Source organism: Mastigoproctus giganteus, chromosome 5 (assembly GCF_048544385.1).
Source record: "Mastigoproctus giganteus isolate SK-2022 chromosome 5, ASM4854438v1, whole genome shotgun sequence".
NCBI classification, from domain to species: domain Eukaryota; kingdom Metazoa; phylum Arthropoda; class Arachnida; order Uropygi; family Thelyphonidae; genus Mastigoproctus; species Mastigoproctus giganteus.
In genome coordinates this window covers 212,353,512-212,376,257 of record NC_143579.1, presented here as the reverse complement: position 1 = coordinate 212,376,257, position 22,746 = coordinate 212,353,512, and the positions used below count along the sequence as shown (strand labels likewise).

General features: G+C 36.7%; 1 protein-coding gene across 1 annotated transcript in view; it reads left to right on the top strand.

Annotated features, from left to right (window-relative positions):
- LOC150086080 (ribosome production factor 1) overlaps positions 1-22,746 on the top strand; it is a 38,316-nt gene that overhangs the window by 537 nt on the left and 15,033 nt on the right. The window contains exons 2-4 of the mRNA XM_090373694.1: positions 8,683-8,739; positions 14,769-14,849; positions 18,472-18,567. Of these exons, the coding sequence (XP_090229820.1) occupies positions 8,683-8,739; positions 14,769-14,849; positions 18,472-18,567 (234 nt within the window). The remainder of the gene's footprint in view (positions 1-8,682; positions 8,740-14,768; positions 14,850-18,471; positions 18,568-22,746) is intronic.

Sequence of the window (22,746 nt, the reverse complement as noted above, 5' to 3'; positions counted from 1 at the left end):
TTCTGAGTTATCCTGAGAGAGAGAAAGAAAGAAATAGAAGTAGAAGGGAATCATCAAGAAAAAGAATGATGATATCCAGCTCAGGACTCTGTGCCAAGCCCATACTCACCAAATGTGAGCCCCTGGGTTTAAGCTTGTGCTTTTTTTGCATTCAAGTTCCATTCTCACTTGCCATCTGTGAAATACCAGTGAGAACTGTCTAATCTTGCCTTAAAGTTTTTGTTTCACATTCTTTACAGAAACAATGCAAACAGCTTACAAAAATACACATTCACATTGCACCCGTGTTTCAATTCTTCAATTTGGGGGATGAACGACCTTGAAATTCTAAAAAAATAAATAAACATTGGTTTCTCTTGTTTTTTGTTTTTGTTTGACATTTTGTAAGTGAGTTTAACAAATAATAATAATTAATAGAACACTGCTTTTGATTAAGTAAAAAAAAATTATTAAAATGAAGTGACTTCTCACAGACACCACACTTACAAAGCTGCTAGGTTAATGAATAAATGGAGGCTTAAATTTATGCTCATATGTGTTTTATCCAGAAAGAGTAAAGATGACATTAGCATTTAGTTTGCTTGCTCTTAAAGCATTATATAGTTAATTATAGGTCATCACACAGATACCTAGTTTCAGACTGCAATTCACAGAACATCGGTCTTTCTTGATAAGAATATCCTTTCCTTCCCCTTCTCTGCTCCCTTTCCAATAGACCTATATTCTTCCAAAGTTGAGGTTTCCAAACTTGTATCCAGGGTTAGCCTTCAGTATACGGTTATTACCTATGGATCTTTGTGACAATGAGTGATAAGCAAGTCTAGCTCTGCCCACTGCTTAACAATGATTAAATCTAGTCCTGGGAGGAAAATCTTTTCCCAATTGTAAACCAGTGGCAAAGAGGGGAAAATTGATTTTAAACCATTGCCAAAAGAGGATAATTGGGAAAATTTTTCTCCCTTTGCCACTGGTTTTAAATCAAGAAACAAAATTTTGCACAGGAATATGTAATAATATGGTTTACTCTAATCTAAAATTGTGGTGATTAACAGCCAGTCATGTGAAGAAGTGGGAGATGCTAGATCTTCCTATCACTGGTGTTAAAGATCTGAGTAAGAACTTTGTGCTGACGACTAACCTATTTCAGGTGTGCCATAACCATTGCTTTATACAAATGGATAATCATTGATTATACCTTGGTTATTGTCATTAACCACTGTGCTCACCTTTGTTTCATCATTAAATACATAAATTTAAATAAATTTTCTGTTTATACTCCGGGACAACCAAACGGTCAGAGGAGTTCACAAGATAGATAGAATACAAGAAACCGCACCGTATTCAGTAGTCACGGGCTTGAACCCCGGTCACTCAAGGCACGTGTACTTACGCACCCGCGCGCCTGACCACTAGGCTACGGCAGCCTCAAACTTAGAGATCAATATCATTAATAAATATTAAAAACAGTAAGGTGCCAACACTGATACCTGTAGAACTCTGCTCATTACATTAGTCCATAAAGAGCAGTGGCCATTTATAACTATTCTTTGTTAATTTTTATTTTTTATTAAAACAGAACATGCACTGCATAGCACCCAGTTACATTGCACATGTAACAGAATAAAAGTAATTATAACAATAAGAATATAATAATAATAAATTAGGAACTTACCAGGATTAAAAAAAAAAATGAGTCTAATTAGACTATATCACTTATTGCACCAATGGAAGGCACAAGGACATTACTGTGTTAAAGATATTAACTAAGTTGAAAAGAAATCTAAATTGAAATTATTTGCATAGCTTACTTGCCTCTAATTGCCACATTTCTCCAGTTTAAATCATATATATCTTGCAGTATCAATGGTTTTACTGAAATCTAAGTATATGATGTGAAAATTATTTTTTGCATCCAGTTCCTTTTTGACAACATCACAATAGTTAATCAGTTGGTGAGACATTATCTGTCTTTAACAAACCCATGCTGCAATTGCCTTGTGGCTTTATGCCTATGAAAATGATCTTGCATTACTTCATTGCACATTTCCAGTCTGTAGGTACTTCTCTTGAATTTAAGAATGCCCTCATTATTATGGCTAAAGGTTTAGCTACTCCTTTTGCAGCTACTTTTAATATAGTTGAATAGATTCTGTCAGCCTTAGGCAGGTGCATAATGGCCTTTAGCTGCTGTTGTGCCATAAAACCAACAACAGCCTCAGGCTGAGAGATTTTATCTAATATCTGCTTTCTGTTAATATAAAGTCAGTTAAAGAATTAAACTTCTGCTAGCCCCATCTGTAAAAACTTCATGTTTGAATGTAGATGCAAGATGGGAGGTCCCAGTCAGAATTAGACTTCTGCTAGTATCTGTAAAAAACTGTAAAAAACTTCATGTTTGAATGTAGATGCAAAATGTTTATAGAGTTTTAGCATTCTTCCCCCTTCCCGTGGGGGACCCCCTTCCCATGATGCTATTGGCCTTCCAGATAAGCATCACTGGGATCCAGTGCCCATACCTTGGTTCCAGGATTACATAGTTGGAATTCGGCATGTGCAACCATGCACTGCACCCATTTCACCCAGAAAGGGAGATCTTGATGGGTGATGGGCCCAGCCCTAATCCACCACTTTGGCCCCTGCTTCAACAAGATGGGAGGTCCCAGACCAGCCTTACTGATCAATCAGCAGGGAGCTCTTACAACTAGGGTCATCTGTATTCTAATAGGTCTCCTTCCTTTTGGTCATGAGACACAGTCAAGGCTATTTGGGAATGTGGGTGTGATGCTCTAAGTGAACTTGGCGTTCCATTCACATATGCAGTACCTTCTAATTCATGAGTGGGCATCTCCTTGTAGGGCTCTGTGATGGGTGAGGTGCACTCACCACTGCATCTTGAGTACTGTATACAGATCTGGAGGGAGGCGCCTCCGTAGCCAGGTGGGAAGGAGCAGCAGCAGTGCGTAGCACGCTTCTTGATTAGACCGGGGTTCGAGCCCGTCACCACCAAATACGAAGGACGCGGAAAGGTCAGAGAATGACCACCGCATATCCCGGAGCAATATGGCCTTAGTTGCTAATGCTCCTAATAACAACAATCTACAGATCTGGAGGAAGGATGTAGGTCTGCTGGAATGGGTGCAGAGAAAGCAACTAGACTGGTGAAGGGAACAAAAGGGTGCTCTTACCTAGAAAGGTTTCAGTTCTGCAAATTGCAGCATTTTGAGACTAGGCACCTGCAAGGAGATCTGATTGAGGTGTTTAAAGCCTTGAATAGATAGAGTAAGCTGAATGTTAATGGCATTCCACTTGCTGAGACTACACACGAGGGGGCATAAATTCAAGTTGGAGGATGGTTGCAGAATAGATGTGCTGAAGTTTGCCAGCAGGTGGTTGATGCTTCCAACTATTGTTTTGAAAATGAATGGGTTGAATAAATTCAAGGACGACCTAGACAAATTCTTAAAGGTACAGATGGGTGAACTATGTAGGTTATTTCTTTTTTTTTTTTTTTTTTTTGGCTATATAAGCTTGCTTTATTGTATCGTTTGCTATTACTATTACTACTACTAACTCCTCTGATGAGGAGCATGTATCACTAACAGCAGCTTATTGCATGAAACGTGAATTGTGTGTGTGAACAGTTTGATTCCAGATGATTCATCAGTATCATGAAGTCTAGAGAGCTAAATAATTATACCAATTGGAGGATAGCGTGTGTGCAGCAGTAAATCAAAATTGCCATCGATATCTCTTCACGACATTTGTCAGTCAACACATGCATATAATTATTTTACTTAATCATGAAATTTTACTAATTGTGCAATAATTAACAGACATTTCTAGAATTTTCTATGACCAATTCAAATAAACCATTTTTAACATCAGGTGTTTTGGCTGTGTGGACAGAGTAGGTGAAGTAAAATTGCTGTTAGTCATTTGGGTTTAATTTAACCCTGCACGACATATGCAGGTTTAATAAATATTTCTCATAATAAACTCTTATATTTAATGTCGTTGAAGTGTGAAGATATAATAAAACATCAGTGGAACTTCATATTTGCTTGCTTGTGCATTACTTTTTGACATCATGTTATGCTTATTGACTGAACTGTGGAACTTAATAATTATAGCTTGTTTTTGTATAAGGGATATAGGTAATTTACTACAAAGAAATGTGATTAGACAGTTCAGTTATGTGTGTTTTATCTAAATTTTGTGGTTCATTATGAAATAAACTGTGGGCGATACCTTGAAATGGTAGTATGTGAAATCATATGTATAGCAGTGAGTAACCTTTTGTCTCTTCCTGTTGGATCATGCACTTATTACTTATTGTCTACATATACAGGGCATCTCAAAAATATTGGTACAAACATTTAGGGGAGGTAGGTAACATCTAAAGGAATGTGAATCGCATAGGAACCCATAACCGGAAACGTCACGGGAAAGTAGTAGCAGAGGCACAAGAAGCAGAAATGACACAAGACAGTACGGTAATTAGTGGCAAAATTTATTTGACATAATATTAACAATGGAGTACTAGATGGATGCATTTCATGATGTTACAACAGATGCTCGAAGGTTTCACCATGAGACGCGATGCATGCGTGACACCAACGCAGCATGGATTGGCTGACACGGTCGAACACACCTGGAGTTTCTTTGACAGTAGCAGCAGTGCAGACGAGTCTTGCCATGAGATCCATTTCTGTTTCCACAGGTAATTCATACACGATAAATTTGAGGGGCCCCCCAAAGAAAGAAATCAAGGCTCGATAAATCAGGTGAGTGTGGGGGCCAGGCAACGGCCAATCCATCGATGCCCAAAAAGCCTGTTCAAATGGTCACGAACACACCTTCCATAATGGGCAGGCGCCCCGTCATGTTGAAACCAAATGTTGCGTCTCATTTGCTGGAGCATCGTCAAGTAACCCTGGTAGAACTTGTTCAAGAAAGATCCGATATTTAGTGGAGTTCATGCGGGATGGTAACAGGTATGGGCCGACTAAGCAGTCACCGACCACACCTGCCCACGCATTTATTGCGAAGCGATATTGTGCCGCATGGGGGCGCACACCGTGTGGGTTGTCGTGAGCCCACACATGAGCATTGTGCTGATTGAATAAGCCTCCCCGAGTGAAATAAGCCTCATCCGTGAACATAGGCTGGAAAATTCACATCTTGAACACTTTCTTGGAGAAACCACTGTGCAAAAGCCACACATGCAGGATGATCTTGGGGGAGCAATAACTGAATCCTTTGGAGATGAAAGGGGTGTAAGGAATCGTTGTGCCAGACACGCTGTACACTGCATAAGGTATAAGGTATGTTTGTGTCAAACAGCACTTGGGATTTCTCCCAATTCCGCATGTGTTTCACTGTATCTTGGACAGTACACTGTCAAGCCAGAGACTTGAAGATGTGTGGACCGTGTCTGTGCAGTGTGATATGTTGTGCCCATTGTTTGACTGGCTTATTGGCCGCCAGGCCCTAGTGGGGCCTGATGTTGCCCATACCCTGCCACATGGAGGCTAGCCGGGTGTATCCAGTATTACAACAAACTGCTCTAGCAGGTCCTGCCACCTAGTTTCCTGGGATTTCAGTGGTTAGGACCTTAAAAAAAAAAAAATTTATGCATTTGGCATTAGTGCTTAATGGGATTGCTGGTTGGTGTTGAATGCTAAAGAGATGTGTTAAAGGCCTAATAGGTCGGGCAAAATTTTGATGTTATTAAATTTAGACGTGAGGCTATACGCTAGATAAAAGCTAATAGTGTTTGTTGTCTTAGAGATTTAGATGAAACCGGTGGAATTTAGACGTTGATTAGAATTTGGCGGCATTGTTAAGGGTGTACCTTGGTCGATTTAGTGAGAGGGGTGAGAGACTGAAGACTGGGGGGGAAATGTTGCCACTTTATTAGCATAAAATGAATGTACATTACCTCATGTTCCAAGTAGTGATGATATTTGCTTCACGTAGTCTAGCACAACCTGAAAAACTGAATAAAGGCATAGTCGTCTGCAGAATGTAACATAAGATATTTCTTGCGTGCTGTGCTATCCTTCAGGGCTGCTAAGGCCAGGAATGTTACAACTGTACACATTAAGTGGTAGATGACTTTCATCAACTGGTGAAATACCACCACTTTGCTTATTGGAGGCTTGAAGTGGTGAAACCCATGTTTAGTCTCTAGAGCAAAGTTTCCAGCATCCCCCTCCCCCCCATACTTCTCCTTCAACCCATGCACGTACTAAGTACTATAGGTTTCAATACCTTTCGTGTTTGGGGTTTTCATAAAAAAAAAAAAAAAGGCATCCCCAAAGAGGTCAGTGGAGACGAGCCCCACCAGGCAAAGTATGGGGGGGGGGCAGGGAGGAGAGGAGACAGAGATCCGTCCCCCCCTGCCTGGGGATGGGGTTTTAAAGGGAACCAGGTTAGAGTACCCAGTTCAGATCGCCAATGGCGTGTTGGCAGCAAAGCTGCAGAATGTCTTCGTCAGTGTCATGTCCAAGCAGTGTCGAATTCGGTATGGTCAAGCTGCCCGTCCCGCTCCGGGGGTGGGATATGTTAGCTGGCAGTGGGGAACCCACCAGGCAATGGGGTGGAAGAGAGAGACATTTATAATCTGCATTCTCACTCTACTTGCATTTTTTTTTTTTTTTTTCCCACTCAACTCATTCATCTTTTTCTCACACACCAGGAGGGGATGCAATGATGTGTAGTGTAAATTTAAATGCTAATTAAAACGAGTTAGTGTATACTTAACTGTAGCATTTATGGTTTGTGTTTTTTTTATCACACGCTTACACTTTTATTCATTCTTCTAGATCTCATCTGATTTATTCGACTCTTACTTTCTGCACTGCACTTTCTGGGCACCTCAACTTACTGTTATTCTTCAGTTGTGGTGCAGGCCTAGCCGCAAGGTTTTTTTTTTTTTTTTTTTTGTAGGCCAGGGGAGAATGCAGTGATAGTGTTTATGTGGTTAGTAAATGTTTGTTGGTACAGTATATGTAAAGTAATGTAAGTTATTTTTAACTTTGTATTCTTTCGGCCAATTACATTTGCTCTTCCACTCATTCACTCTCTCTTTCCCTCATGCTAGGTCACTCTTTCTTTCACCAAAACTGCTGCAACGAGACACTCCTAAGGCAGAAGCAACGGCATGTGTGCCAGTAGTAGGATTGTTCTGGACAGCATTCAACACACTTTGTTCCCTGGCAGGAGTTCGCATCGAACGTGGTCTGCCTGCACTACTCCTGTTACCTCTAAATGACCCATAATCGCACAAATTTTGATGTACAAGCGCAAGCAAATGGTGGTCCGGTACATGTATGTCTGGGAAGCGTTCTCCATAAATTCATTGAGCGGCTCATCCATTGCCCTCTGCTAATCCATACACTAGGTGCATGTCTGCCAGCTCACAGGTCATATATCGATGCATGCTCTTCGTGCGGCGACTACTGCTTGAATGAGTAAACCAGAAATTTTCCCTCTAGCGAACTGATGAACAGCGCCATCTACCAACTTACAGTGACGTTTCCGGTTATGTGTTCCTATGCAATTCACATTCCTTTAGATGTTACCTACCTCCCCTAAAAGTTTGTACCAATATTTTTGAGACACCCTGTATAAATAGAAGAAATCAAAACACCTGTACATTGTGCAGCAGGACTTGTGCTGTCTTTGATTGCAGCTTTCACATTATTTTATTTTAGCCTCAAATGCATTTAGTGCAGTAACCCTGGAGTAACTTATCACTCTACCTTCTACTTGCATTTACCTAAAAGTTTCTGAACTGATGCAATTGTAGTATAGAGTGCAATTGAAAACATATTTCATACTGAAGTATTATTTCCTTAATTTCTGTGCATGCTTCCTTCTTCTGGCAATGTGTAACAAAACACATTTTTACCAATTGGTGCAGAATAAAAGAAATGCATCTTTAATATAACTACTATAAGTATCTTACCACTTCGTGTGTAGCATGTTCTAAGTTGCACATATAAACCACACAAAGAATACTTAGCTCACCATTGGCGTGAAGAAGAATCTTGCAGAGGAATTGAAATATTGCCAAAATGTTTTAGTAGTTGAGAGTACTGAGTCAAGCAAGGGTTTGTGTACCTTGCATATAGCTGTCAAACAAAAGTTTAATGTGGTAAAATTGCCTTCAGTTTTTTAAAAAACTTCTAAATATGTAATTATTACCATGCTTTTTTTTTTAAAATAAATTATAAAGTGAAATAGGGTATAATTCACCGGTTTCAAAATTATATTTGCTGATTCAGCTTTTTTTATTCATGTTGTATTTATACAGAAATGTGAGATGGATAAATATTGCATAAATAAAAATGCTGCTGGTACAGAAAATGATTTGCATGCTATACCATTAATTTCTTTATTTATTGTTATTTTCTGTTCATTGCTATGAATATACTACAATGTCTATAAGGATTGAATTTATGATATACTTATTCCTTTTTTGCTTACATAGGTGTTATAAGTTTGTTATTTACCTGAGTTTCTAAAAATATATATTTTTAACATTCATAAAACTTTTTCTTAAATTCTAAGATTGAATAGTTCTTCAACCTGCTTATTTTATATCCTTCCTTTTATAAGTTTCTAAATCATTGTGAAAATGAATAAATAATAAATTTGATTTTTTAAAATTTTTAGGCAAAACTGTTAGCAAGAAAGAAAAGACTAAAAGAAGCCAAAGCACTTGGAGATGCCGTAAGTACATTTCAAACACAGTTCATTTCCTTAATGTTTTCAAATAATGGCATTATTAGTTTAAAAAATAAATTATAAAATGAATTGAAGTACATATTGTGAAAACATTTAGTATTATGTAAAATTCATATGACTGAAAATTTATTAGCTATAAAGGACTTATAGATAAAATGAATTAATAAATCCTATGTTGAAATCAAACTATAATTTTATATATGAACTTGCTGTCGTTTAAAATTAGTAAATGAAATTTTAAATGAGATAAAATTTGATATAAAGATATAAACATGTATTGGACCCTCACTGGAGTCCATGCTTGTCAACTAAAATGCAACTATATGTGCAGTGTACACAGGAACACTGAACATTTGAAGAGTAGGAAGAGGTCACCTGAAATTTAGTCTGACAAATCCCAATTGCAGCTGTTCCATGTGTTTGTGTGCGGGATCACAACAACACCACAAATTATTGTTCCTGTCATGCCAAGTATCAGCACTGCAGGCTAGTGATGTAAGTGTTATGGTGTAAAGTGTGTTTTTAGTTTTCGTGGTACTTGTTAGTATCTATCAATGGATATTAACAAGTCAATATATATAATTTAGAAAGGGTTTCAGGAGCATGAGGTCCATTCTTCATTGGCCACCTTAAGCACTGAATCGCCACCTGATTGAGCATTTGTGGAATGAATTGTCCATGAATCCGGTCTGAGGCAACTGCAGGATGTAGTCAAGGGTGCATGGGCTATCATCCTTGTGGATTGTGTCCCTCTGACTTGAGGCCGTTCTGATGGCTTAAGAAGATGCTACTCACTGTTAGGTTGGTGCACCTAATAAATTTGCCACTTATATATTTATTTTTTTATAAGGTGTTTACAGATTGTGGAAAACACCTAGAAATTTATTTTGATCCTGAATATTGTGGAATTTAACAACCAGTTAGAGATCCCAGGAACAACTGTGATAACTCGATAACTACAAATTTTTTATGCTTTAGTTAATAACTGGCGCCTCCGTAGCCAGGTGGGAAGGAGCAGCAGTGCGTAGCACACGTTTCTTGTTTAGACCGGGGTTCGAGCCCGTCACCACCAAATACGGAGGATGCGGAAAGGTCAGGGAATGTCCACCGCATATCCCGGAGCAATATGGCCTTAGTTGCTAATGCTCCTAAAAACCAAATAACAAACAACAACAAACAGTTAATAACTGAGAGGTTGAAGGTAAAATTATGCTTGTGGCTGTGGTAGCATTTTGGTATTTTCATCTCTGAAAATATTTAAAGAAAGTTAGCATCTTGTCTCTAAAGCTAATGTTGGTTATAATACTATATGCCAGTGGTAGTTGAAGTTTTTTATGATCAGTTGTGACTAAAATGTTCATAATAGAAACAATATTTTATTATCTGTAAAGAAGTAAGAAAAAATTAATATCTTTTCTGGCACACTGTGTTAGGTTAAAATTCTTCTGAAACTCAGTCCTCTCTTATATCTTGCAAAAAGGATTCTTCTGCTCCTATGCCTATCTTCAAAGGCACTCTATGATGTAGGCAAGATCATATATCTCTGTTGGGGATTACCCTGACTTCTAATCTCTCTCTCTCTCTCTTTCTTGGCATAAGCACATTACAAATATTTCTTCCACTGCATCTAAAAAACTTGGTTTACTCTTTTGCTCTCGACATTACTTTTCTTCCAAACAGCTGTTCACTCTGTGGAATATTGTTCTCACATCTGGGCAGTGCCCCCAAAATCTCTCTCTCGGGCTTCTAGATTCCATTCAAAAGAGACAGTTAGGCTAATTAATGAATCATTGCTAACAGAGTCTCTCCACTCTCTGTATCATAAACATTCTGTTTCTGCTCCATGCCGTTTCTACAGATACTTCTTCTGAATTGGCTTCTATAATTCTCGCTCTCTTCCAAAGCAGTCAGGAGATGTGCCACAACCAGTCAACATCCTTTTACTATCCAACTTCAAACTCACAGAACCAACTTTTCTTCTTCCTCGTTTATTCATTCAACTTCTATTTTCTGGAACAACCTCCTTTCATACGTATTTCCTGAAAATTTAAATCTACAGAAATTCAAGTCAAATGTCAACAAGTATCTTCTTTCATTTCTCAATCTTCAGCCCATTCATGATACTAAGTACTACAGGTCCTAATACCTCTTGTATTTGGGGTTTTCATTATAAAAAAAAAGGATATAAAATATAAAGAATATAACTGCATACATTTTCATTGATTGATTGAAAAAAGGATCTAAAATCATTGTTTTATTATTTAAGAGCATAAAGAAGGAAAACTGTTGGTGACTGTACTTTAGAATTCATGCTGTATGAGTGTCCAAGCTCAGTTAACACTGGGAGCCGCAGAAAATATTCTTGAAAGGTTGGAAAGCAGCATAAGATATTCTTCAAACCTTGAAAACCATGTCTTCAAAGCACATTTACAAATGTATAAACTTTATTTAAAGAAATAAAAATGCTGTTGATCTGAAATGTAAATTTCAGATCAACTCTTTCAAAATTGCTGTTACTAGCTCTGTGTAACGATATTTAACATGGCCTTTGGAAAAAAAACTATCATACATCCTGTCATAAAATTAAAAGGAAATGCTATATAAAAAAAAGAGTTGGGAGTTGAATTGTGTATTCTTATACAGTTCTCATTAATGGCAGTTGAAACCATGGAGCCTGTTTAAAAAGTACGGTAACAGATCTTTTAGAGAAAAAACAATGTCTCTTCATAAGAATTTTTGGTATTTTCCTAAGGCAAGACTTTGCTGTCTATATTTTGTATGTATTTATTGAATAGAAGCTAGAAACAGTGCACAAATTACCTGAAAAACGCTATCTGGTATTAAAATCTAATCTGGTAATAAAATCTTGAAAAATGCTATTTGATATTAGATATTTGGTTGCTGCTTCTGAGTATTTTCAAATATTTTTTCACTTCCTGCTAATCAGTGTTATTTTGAGGTATGAGTTTTCCCAGTCATATCTTTGAGGACTGTAGTTCAGATGTAAAAAAAGTCAAGTGCAGCTTAGCAATGTCTACTATATACAATAAAGAGAAAATGTGGTTACCTGACAGGCAGATGGATGAGTTTGCATTGTGGATAGTTTGTTAAAAGTGCAATAAATAGAGTTGTTGCTAGAACGAGTACAGAGAAGGGCAACAAGATTGGTGAGGGGAACGAAGGGGTCCTCTTACCAAGAGAGGCTCAAATTCTGAAAATTTCAGTGTCTGGAGACTAGGCACCTGCGAGGTGTATGAGATGGCCTTGAATGAGTTGAGCAGGCTGAATGCCGATGGCATTTTTTCCTCTTGCTTAGATTATGTACCTGAGGGGCCATAAATTCAAATTGAGGAAAGACATTGTAGAATAGATTGGAAATTTTCCTTTAGCCAGCAGGTAGTTGGTTGCTGGAATATACTTCCATCTGTTGTTGTGGAAGTTGATAGCTTAAATAAATTCAAGGAAGAACTGGACAAACTTTTAAAGCAAGTGGATGTGAAATGGGTTTTTTATTTTTTGGCTGATGCTGTATAAGCTTGCTTTCTTGCATCATATACCTCTATTAATGCTAATGCTTATTACGTGGCATTGTACATTTTACATAATACAATATTTGATGTTAGGGATATGGGATGATCTCATATCATTTGCACAATAAAGGCAATATATGTATTGTTTGTGACCCTCCTTACAAACCAGAGTTCAAGGAAAAGTTCAAGTACAGAGTTGTTAAAATTAAAGTATCCCTATGTAGAGGGCTCTGGGATGAGTTCTAAGGCTTGTACTGAAGAGAAATTTGGACAGCAGGTACTATAAAGAATGCACTCTCCATTTATTGGGGGAAAAAAAATTTGAAGTTACAAAATTTGTCACTATATGGTGCTGTGGCAATACAAATCACTTGAACAGTGCTACAGTTGTTCAATATGTCCTCCATTTTGGTCAACAACAGTTTCCATTTGAAGAACAGCATTTTCTACAGCAGAATGTAACATGTCAACTGGGATATCCAGCACATGACATTTAATGCTGTCCTTCAGATCTGCCAGAGTTTGACATTCTTCCCGATACACCTGGTTCTTCAAAAAACCCCACAACCAGAAGTCACATGGGGTTGAGGTCCAGTGATCAGGTGGCCAAGATGTCTGGAAACAATGGCTGATGGCCCGTTTGTCTGTAAAGTGTTTCCTTAGCAATCTTTGGACACAACAGTGGATGTGAGTGGCGCACCATCTTGCATGAATATGGTATCCTGAAGGCACCCATGTTGCACCTGTTCCGTCGCTGTCCAGTGACAGAACAGGTGCGGGGTCCAGTCAGTGTTACCTGTTCAAAAAAAAAAAAAAAAAATGGCCCAATCATGAATGTGGCCGTAAATCCACCCATGCTTCTGATGCCAGAATTCTCTGATAGCCGCAGGTGCATTGTTGTTGTTCTGATAGTACAGCTTCACTAATGGCACCTTTTCCTGCAACGTTGTTGGCATTGCTGCTGTGGTGCGGGCAAACATCTACTGTATGATTTTGAAGAGACTGCTTTGCTTTTATACAGTACAGTAGAACTGAGTAGTGGCACTATGGCAATAACTTACAATTATGCCAATAACGTAAGTTATTTGCATAATCATAACTAAGATAGTTACGTGCCATACAGTGACAAATTTTGTAACTAATTTTTTTTTCCAATAAATGGCAAGCACATTCTTTATTGTACCTGTTATCCAAATTTCTCTTCAGTATGAGCCTTAGAACTCGCTCCAGCGCCCTCTACATGGGATACTTTAATTTTAACAACCCTGTGTATTAATATAGAAGCGACGACCTTAAAAATAAATTTTGTAGGCTGTGAACCACCTTGTTCTTTTATGTTTGGTGACCAGCATCAATGACAATCTGTGCCAGGACTTACTGGTCCATTATCAAATAGTATGTGGTCTCAGTTAACATTTCTCTGACAAATTATGAATAGTGTAGCAGTTCTGCATGAGTTTCCATGTGGATAAATTAAGTCTATTTATAAACTTTGACATCAAAAATAATTCTGTAGCCAAGGACAATCTTGTCCTTTGTGTTGGGGAGCACTGACCTGTAAGCAAATGCAGTAAATGTAAGTGAAATTGTCAGTGGTCTTAGAATTTACAATAGATCAGACTTTGCCCTTAAGTTACCCTGAAATACACTGCTTTTAAACAAATAGCATCCCAAAGCAGGTTACTCTTTTGATGTTACTTGTTGAAAAGTAGGAAAACTTGGGAAACTTGGATGCACAAACTTCATTCTTCTCAAGTACTAAAACCATTGTTTATTTATGGTAGTTGAAATTTTAATGAAAACTAAGACTGTGAATAACAGATGCTTTTATAGCCACTTCTGTTGATGCCTAAATCTCTTGCTGGACTTTGCAGAGATGGCTCTTAGACTGATTGGACCATTTTCTTGCTTGCACTCTCTCTCTCTCTCTCTCTCTCTCTCTCTCTCTCTCTCTCTCTCTCTCTCTCTCTCACTCACTCACTCACACACACACACACACACACACACACACACACACACACACACACACAGTAGATATTCTGAATCATTTTGTGATTATGTCAGGCCTATTCTTCCAGCTACTATTGACATTCAGGCTAATTACAATGGTGTATACCAGCAAATTTGGTGTATAACAGCAAATGACTGATAATGCTACATTCAGCAATTTAAGCTCTTGAAAACTATAGGCTCTGGACTGCCACACATACTGGTTACTGCTGATATCTATGATACTCCCTTCATTTTGGTGTTGTGTAAAAGTGTCTTTAATATTTTTATTAGCACTATTACCTCTTAATATCAAATAATTGATATTGGGTAGCTCCATCAAAAAAAAACTCAAGATTTGTATTAATATACTTATAAATCCATTGACTTCACATTGCTGAAGGAAGCAGATTAATATTTTATAATTCATTTGAGTTATATTTTAGAAATGTTATTTTTAAAATTAATAGTCTAGCTGTTGTGTTTTTTTCTTAGGCTCCACCAAAACCAGTTCCTAAAACATTGGAAAACACAAGAGAGCCAGATGAGACTATGGTGGATCCAGAAGATGATGAGGTATATAGTATAATATATTTTTTTTATTATGGATTACCATATATTAAATTCTAATATCATAACAGAAACCCAAATAATTCTCCATTTTGGTTCTTACTACTCCAAACAATGTAAGAATAAATTTTTATATAAATTTTAATACAGTGGATGCCACTTATTGTGATCACTTCAGGACTCGGCTAAAGTGATAATAATAACTGAAGAAATAAGAAAAGAGCTGTTCAATGTTGTTTCTTGATGTGGCACTGAAATGTGTACATAACAATGTAGAAGAGGAAGAAAGAAAACCCTGAAATCAAACAATATAAAATACTTTAATTTGACTGCCCACTATTTCTCCAAGAAAGTTATTGATAAAAATGAAATTGTCTTAATGTTTCTCTAAATCTCTACAAACCATTAAAAACAAAGAAAATATTAAAATCAAGAAAAGGATTAGAAGAGTGTTAATACTGTACTGTTAGTCATATTGGTAGGAGTACAGATATGGTACTTTCTTTTCATGGACTAACGACAGTGACAGCCATAACTGTATGAAGAAAATTCAGTAACCAGCCATACAATATGTCAGAGGTCAAGAAAAAATCTGGACGTTACGTAATCACTTCCCCTGCATATGCATAACCATGATAACATAAACCAAAGTCTGATTATGATAAATGGCATTTTTATTTGTGTATATCTGATCAGGATTTCATAAAAGTGATAACATTATCCGTGATTACAATAAGCAGCATGCACTTACATCAATAAAACAGTAAACAATTTTGTATTTAATATTAAATACAAATAATAAACATTATAGCAAAAAAAAAAAAAAAGTGTGTGTGTAAAGAAGCAGGGTGCTATTTCAGTACAGGCATTAAAGTAGCTTGAGAAAATAATGCTATTCTCCGTATTATTTTTTTTTGGGTCTTTATTTGCTGGGAGGACACTATTCTCCTTATAGTGACAGGGCTTGGGTTTACACTCTTTAGAAATGACTACATTTAACCACAAGGCGACTTAAAAGTAAATATCATTTTTAACTAAATAACATCACCCAAAAGGTGAATCTACTATTCATTGAAACTCAGTGGCACTATTGTGGCCAGTTTCAGGACTATTTGATTTGATTTCATCATCAGATAACTGGTATCCTCAAATGGCATCTTAGACTAAATGTATTGAATCTAAACATACCAAGATGTGTCAAATATATTTTCTCAAACTAAAAAAAAAATTATGATGTTTTAATCAAGTTTTTTATTATTATTATTATTATTCAGATATACATTAGTGGCCAAAATTGTGGAAACTTAAAAATATAGCTGTTTTTAAGGCAAGTAGGAGAAAGTTTTTCAAGAAAAATACACACAAAGGTGCATGCTATTTTGAAATTCACTTTATTCTATACTAAATACAATAAACAATATGGAAATTCATAAGCAATTATACTGTTAAAGTGTAACTTAAACCTTGCAGTAGCATCGCAATAAGTATTTTGTTAGATACCCTTTACTCTTGATTACTCCCTGGCATCTTCGAGGTGTGGAATATACCAATTTCTCCAGTTCTTCTTTTGTGATTACATGGAACCGTGACTGAATAATACATTCTGTTCTTGTTTATTGCTTGGTTAAGAAGCATGCACAAGCCATTTCAAGTCTGGACTATTTCCAGGCCATTCCATTACTTTAATATATCTTTGTCGTGTGACTTGGTGCTCCACCTTGTTGGAAAATGAAGTTAGTTGGATCAGGAAAAAGGTCATCAGCAGACTGCAGTAGCTTTCTCTCAAGGATGCATTCAGTGTGCTTTCTTGCATTGATTATACCCTGCAACACTTCAATTCTGCTGACTCCAGCATATGACATGTATCCCCTCATAACACTGTGGGTGTTGCATTGAGGTGCTCTGGCATCAAATCATCTAATAGTCTTCTTCTGATATATCTAAATCCATCACTGTCAAATATTGAAATTTTGGTCTCATCACTCCATAGCACACACTGCCATCGTTCAGAAGTCCAAACAACATGCTTTTTGGCCTGGTAAGTCTCATCTGTCTGCTTTAAACTCAAGAATAGCTTTTTCTTGGAATTCTAGCTTTAATTCCATTGTCAAAAGGCCAACATCAGATTTTCCTTTCACTCACTCTCAAGTCAGAGGTCATCAATATACTTCTTATTTTAGATGTTATCTTCTGTCTGCAATTGCAAGTCTTGAAATTCTTCAGTCATCCTGCAAAGAAGTACATCTTTTCCAGCCTATTCTCTGCTTGGTTGAAATGGTTTCAGTATTCGTATGCCAGGTACACAGCTTTTGGACTCTAATTTTGTTGCACCCTCACTAAGTAGTTTTGCAGTCTATTCATATGTGCCGCTTCTGTAGCCAGGTGGGCAGGAGCAGCAGTGCGTAGCACACGCTTCTTGATTAGACCGGGGTTTGAGTCAGTAACCACCAAATACAGAGGGTGCGGAAAGGTCAAGGAATGACCACCACATATCCCCGGAACAATATGGCCTTAGTTGTTAATCTCCTAAAAACCAAATAACAAACAACATATTCACATGTGTAGCCCTCATTATGCAAAGTAATGGCTTTAGATCTCTTCTCTATCGACCAGTCCCATCTCAAAGATACCATAATGCTTATTTTGCAAAATTTAAGTTGAATTGAAGTTACCTAAACAATGTTCAGTAACTACACCGTACTTCACTTTGTGCTCACCAGAGACAGAAATGTCTAGAATCACTGTATAATCAGCTATTAATGCTGTGCAGCATGTTGCACATGTAGCCAATGACAGTCATTGTTCATTTGTACGATTGTAAGTTTTTTCAAAGTTTCTGGAATCATTTTGTGTTTGTGGTAATTACATTTGACAGCATAACTTTTTTTTCCACTTCATTGGATTTGAATGAAATTTATTGCATTAACATCAGAACAAAAAGAAATATAACACTGTCATAAATATTAGTGGTTAAAACCTTTACATTATTTTTAATTTTAACTTAAATGTAGAAAAATTGAATTTTTTCAAAAGTTTCCATACTTTTAGTTACTAGTGTATGCCAGCATTGTAGGCCTCTACAGTTGGGGTGTTGCTGATGCATTGAGCCATCACTTGTACTAAATAAAAATATATATAAAACTGCTGTGATGAAATATTTCCTAATGTATCTTCATGGCAGTTTTATGTATTTATTGCTTATTTATTGTGTTGGCTATATATAGTAAAAGTATGATAAATATACCTGTATTATGCATTTAAAGTAGCAAAACAAAAATGTAAACTTAAGGGCTACAAATGAAAAAAATTGCTTAACAATCACTGCAGTGTATCAGTAGTTCCATACCACAGCACTATGAAAGGCTAACTGTTTGGGCAATATTGTCTTTGTCTGTTTGAAACAGTGGTGATTTCATATGAGAAATAGTTAAATAGATAATGGCAGTTAAAAGTGTCACCATGGGTCTTAGGAAGTAACAAAACAAGAATTCTGGGTAGAATTTAAATTTAATATTTCATAAGCAAAAATTAGTGAATTTTTTAAAACCAAATAACATTTGAATAAATATTTATACAAATTTCTGATTAATTTCAGTTGATGAAGTGTGTTCATATTTTAAAAATTTAGGTGCGGTTTGATGAAGCTACAGATGAGATGGCAGCATATTTCAACAGAGAAACCCTTCCTAAAATACTAATTACGACTAGTGACAATCCACATTCAGTGAGTAGATTTCAGAATAACAAGAATTGCTATTAGGTTGCAGAAAAATCGTATAGTATATTTATTCCAGAACTATGTATTCTGGAATAACCGCATTGTTTTTTTTTTCACCCTTTAAGATTTAAGAACATACAAAGTGATTAAATAAAGAATTTTAACAAAATAATAATTTAAATTAATAAAAAAGTTCCATACCTGCCTTTTGTATAAAAATTATGAGAGTAGATAACATTAGATACCACTTAATTCTCTCTTGAATGAATTTATTCCACTTTGATTTTAACTAGTATTAGTAATGGCCTTATGGTGCAAGGAAGCCTAAGGCTTACGCTGCACCAGCCAAAAAAAAAAAAAAAAAAATAGTAGTAAAATAATAATGATAAAATATAAAATAAATAATTAATAAATAATAAAAGAAAAAGAAATAGACAACCTATGCATTTCCCTCCTCCTATGGGCAACTATCCAGCTGACCTTTGAATTCCCCTAAACTGTCAGCCTCTACCACCCATGTAGGTAACTTATTCCAGTAATTTATAACTTGCTAGCGAAAATAAAACTTCTGCAATTCTAAACATCTCTCATAATTTGAATTTATGATCCCTTGTCTAGTCATTTATAGCTGTGAAAATTTCGTCCTCATTCATTTTATTTTTTTTTCCCTCTCAGAGCCTTAAAGACCTGAATCATGTCTCATCTAAGGTGCCTAGTTTCCAATCTGTGCAACCCACATATTTGAAGTCTTTCCTTATATGGACACTCTTTTGCCGATCTCACCAGGCGAGTTACCTGTTTTTGGACCCTTTCAAGAAACTCAGTGTCTTTTTTAGGTGTGGTTTCCACATGTGAACACAGTACTCCATGTGTGGTCTAATAATAGCCTTATATAATGGGATTATGATGTCCTTACTAGCAATAGTAGTAGTAGTAGTGGCATGTGATGCAAGAAAGCAAATGTATGAGCTTATGCAGCATCAGCCAAAAAAAAAATCACACCATTTCCTCCAAATGCCTGTCCAGTTCATCCTTAAATTTATTTAACCTATCATTTCCACAACAACAGATGGAAGTTTGTTCCAGCAATTAACCACCCGCTGGCTAAAGGCAAATTTCCACACATCTGTTCTACCTCTGTCTTTTCTTAATTCGAATTTATGCCCCCTTAGGTTCGTAATCTGAACAAGTGGAAGGATCTCATCAGAATTCAGCATGCTCAACCCATTCAAGGCCTTATACACCTCAAAAAGTGTTCGGCAAATCATCGATAGGACACCATGGGCCTTCCTTGCAACTTATCTGCAGTGCTCAGATAACTTCCCAAGTTTGTTTCTTCCATTACTGACTTTAGTTCAACTCCACCAAGTGTTTAAGTTATTTTGGGGTTACTGTTCCCCAAGTGTAAGACCTTACACTTTGCTGGATTAAAGAAAAGCTGCCACTTTTCTGACCATCCCTGAATTCTACCTAGGTCACTCTGAAGAAGCTCTGCTTGGCAGTGATTATTAACTACTCTACCAATCTTTACATCAGCAAATTTAGACGCCACACCCTCTATCCCTTCATCGATGTCATTTAAGAAAATCAAAAACAACAGTGGTCCTAGTACTGATCTCTGGGGAACCCCACTTAAGTTAACTCAGTCTGAGGAATAACCATTTATCACAACCCTCTACCTCCTGCCCTGAAGCCATCATGCTATCCATCTAAGGGTTTTCCTTCTGATTCCAACCTGTTCCAGTTTATAAAGTAACTGCTCATGTGGGACTGAGTTGAATGCTTTGCTGAAATCTAAATAAACAATGTCAAAATTATTCCTTAAATCCAGCTCATGAGTGACCCTGTCAAAATAACTAATTAGATTTGTTAAACATGATTTTCCCTTTACAAAACTATGCTGCATATCCTTCAGAATTTCATTTCTATCTAAATGATCCTGAATTCCATTCTTGATCATTGTCTCCATGATTTTCGTTACTACTGACCGGTCGGTAATTTCCCACTACACTCTTAGAACAAATGTATTGGAGATACATTGTCACTTTCCAATCCAACGGAATCTCTTCTGAGTCCAGTGTTGCTCTCATAATTAGCCCCAATGGTTCTATGCACTCACTTGTCATCTCCCTTAAAATTATAGGGTATATGCCATCAATCTGATAGCATATACCCTATCTCAATCAATCTGGAGGCCTCATTTTAAGAAGGATGTAGAGCTGTTGTAACGAGTACAGAGAAGGGCAACAAGACTAGTGAATGGAACAAAGGGTTGCTGTTACGAAGAAAGGCTTAAGTTTTGCAAATTACAGTGTCTGGAGACTATGCACCTGCGAGGTGATCTGATTGAGGTGTATAAAGCCTTGAATGGTTTGAGCATGCTCAATGCTGATGGGATTCTTCCTCTTGCTCAGAATAATCACCTGAGAGAGCATAAATTCAAATTGAGGAAAGACAGTTGTAGGATAGATGTGCGGAAGTTTGCCTTTAGCCAGCGGGTGGTTGATTGCTGGAACAAACCCCTATCTGTTGAAGTGATAGCTTAAATAGATTCAAGGAAGAACTTGACAAACATTTGGAGCAAGTGAATGGATGAAATATGGGTGGTTTTTTTTTTTTTTTTTTTTTTTCGGCTGATGCTATATAAGCTTGCTTTTTTTCATTGTGTGCCTATGCTAATGCTAATCCCTAGGAACCTTACTCAACTGTAGGCTCGAAAGATTTTTTTCATTAAAAAAATCCTGAAATTTCAATATCATTGATTTCATATTTTTTAACTTCACTTCTATAATTTCTTATTGACAAAGGGTTTTTCTTTTGTAAATATTGATGCAAAATAACTGTTGAGTTCATCTGCAACATCAGCTGGGGTATCTAATACTATTCTGTGTCCATTACATAAGGGGCCGATCTGGTTTGTCCTTTTTCTCTTTGCATTTATAAATGTGAAAAATTCCTTATCCCCATTGCTCTCTTTGCCAGCGATTTCTCATAATCTGCCTTTGCCCATCTAACCTTTTCTGTGGCACTATTACAGATCAATTTGTAGCTGCTATAATTGCAATGGTGTGACGCCTTGTATTACACCCTTTTTTTTTTTAGGATAGAGAATTTGCAGAAATAGTGCTAAACAATGTCATAAGCGATATATATAAATGATATTGGACAGCTTCCTTTGGTAACAGTATCATATTACTGTATACAGATGTTATAGTGGTGTTATAAATATGATTATACAAAGCAATAGTTAACAACTAAACCAGAATGTGAGCACTTGGATTTAGTTGCAGATGCTGATTTGTGTTCCTAATTAAGCAAACATAGTGACTAACCGGATAAAAATTTTTTGAATTTGAGCATATGGTTATGGCGACACAAATTCCGATTGGCAAGTAACATGTAAAGAACCAGTGACATACTTGGGTATTGGTATTTATCGTGCAATTTGTATTTTAAAGGGTTTATTAATTGAGATATCCAATGGTTGCAGTCGGCTAAGACCTGAAATCATAAAACAAAAACAAAAAGGATGGCTGCCAGATTAAACACAGAATTAGCTAAAAATAAATGTTAGTTTGTGCATGTTACACCATCCTTCCTTGGAAAAGGTTGGTGTTCAACCTTTGGACATATCACTAATGAAAATTCTTCATGTTTCTGTTTGCAACTGCCTTCAGTGCTGCCAATGAAGCACACTGTACCCCTGTTGAGCTGAACTACTCTCTCCCCAACGTTGCTTTGTCTTTTGATAAATCTGCACAGAACTTCTACCTTTTTTACAGAGATGGAAATTTTCAGTAAGATGTTTCAGTGGTGAAATTATCTTATCAGTTGCATATTATAAAAGTAACATGTTTTAATTTTCTCATTTGTGGTGATAAATCTCTTGAGCAAAACTAGATGCTCACCTATATGATGTACATTGAACTTGATTGGTTCAATAACTGCATTACAAAATGCCAATTACCTTATCAGCTTCATTGGTTAGCCTACTGTCAAACCTGTCATTTGCCTACTGTTAACCTGACCTCCCAAACATAGTTAATGGAGTCTTCACTGCAAACTGTTGTTGGCCTACTAACAGGATAATTTTCAGCAATGGTCGTCTTGTCTTGAAGTGCTGAAACTTGTAGTACTTTTAGGTTCTTTAGATGACATGCTTGATTAATCATGCACATTTTTCTA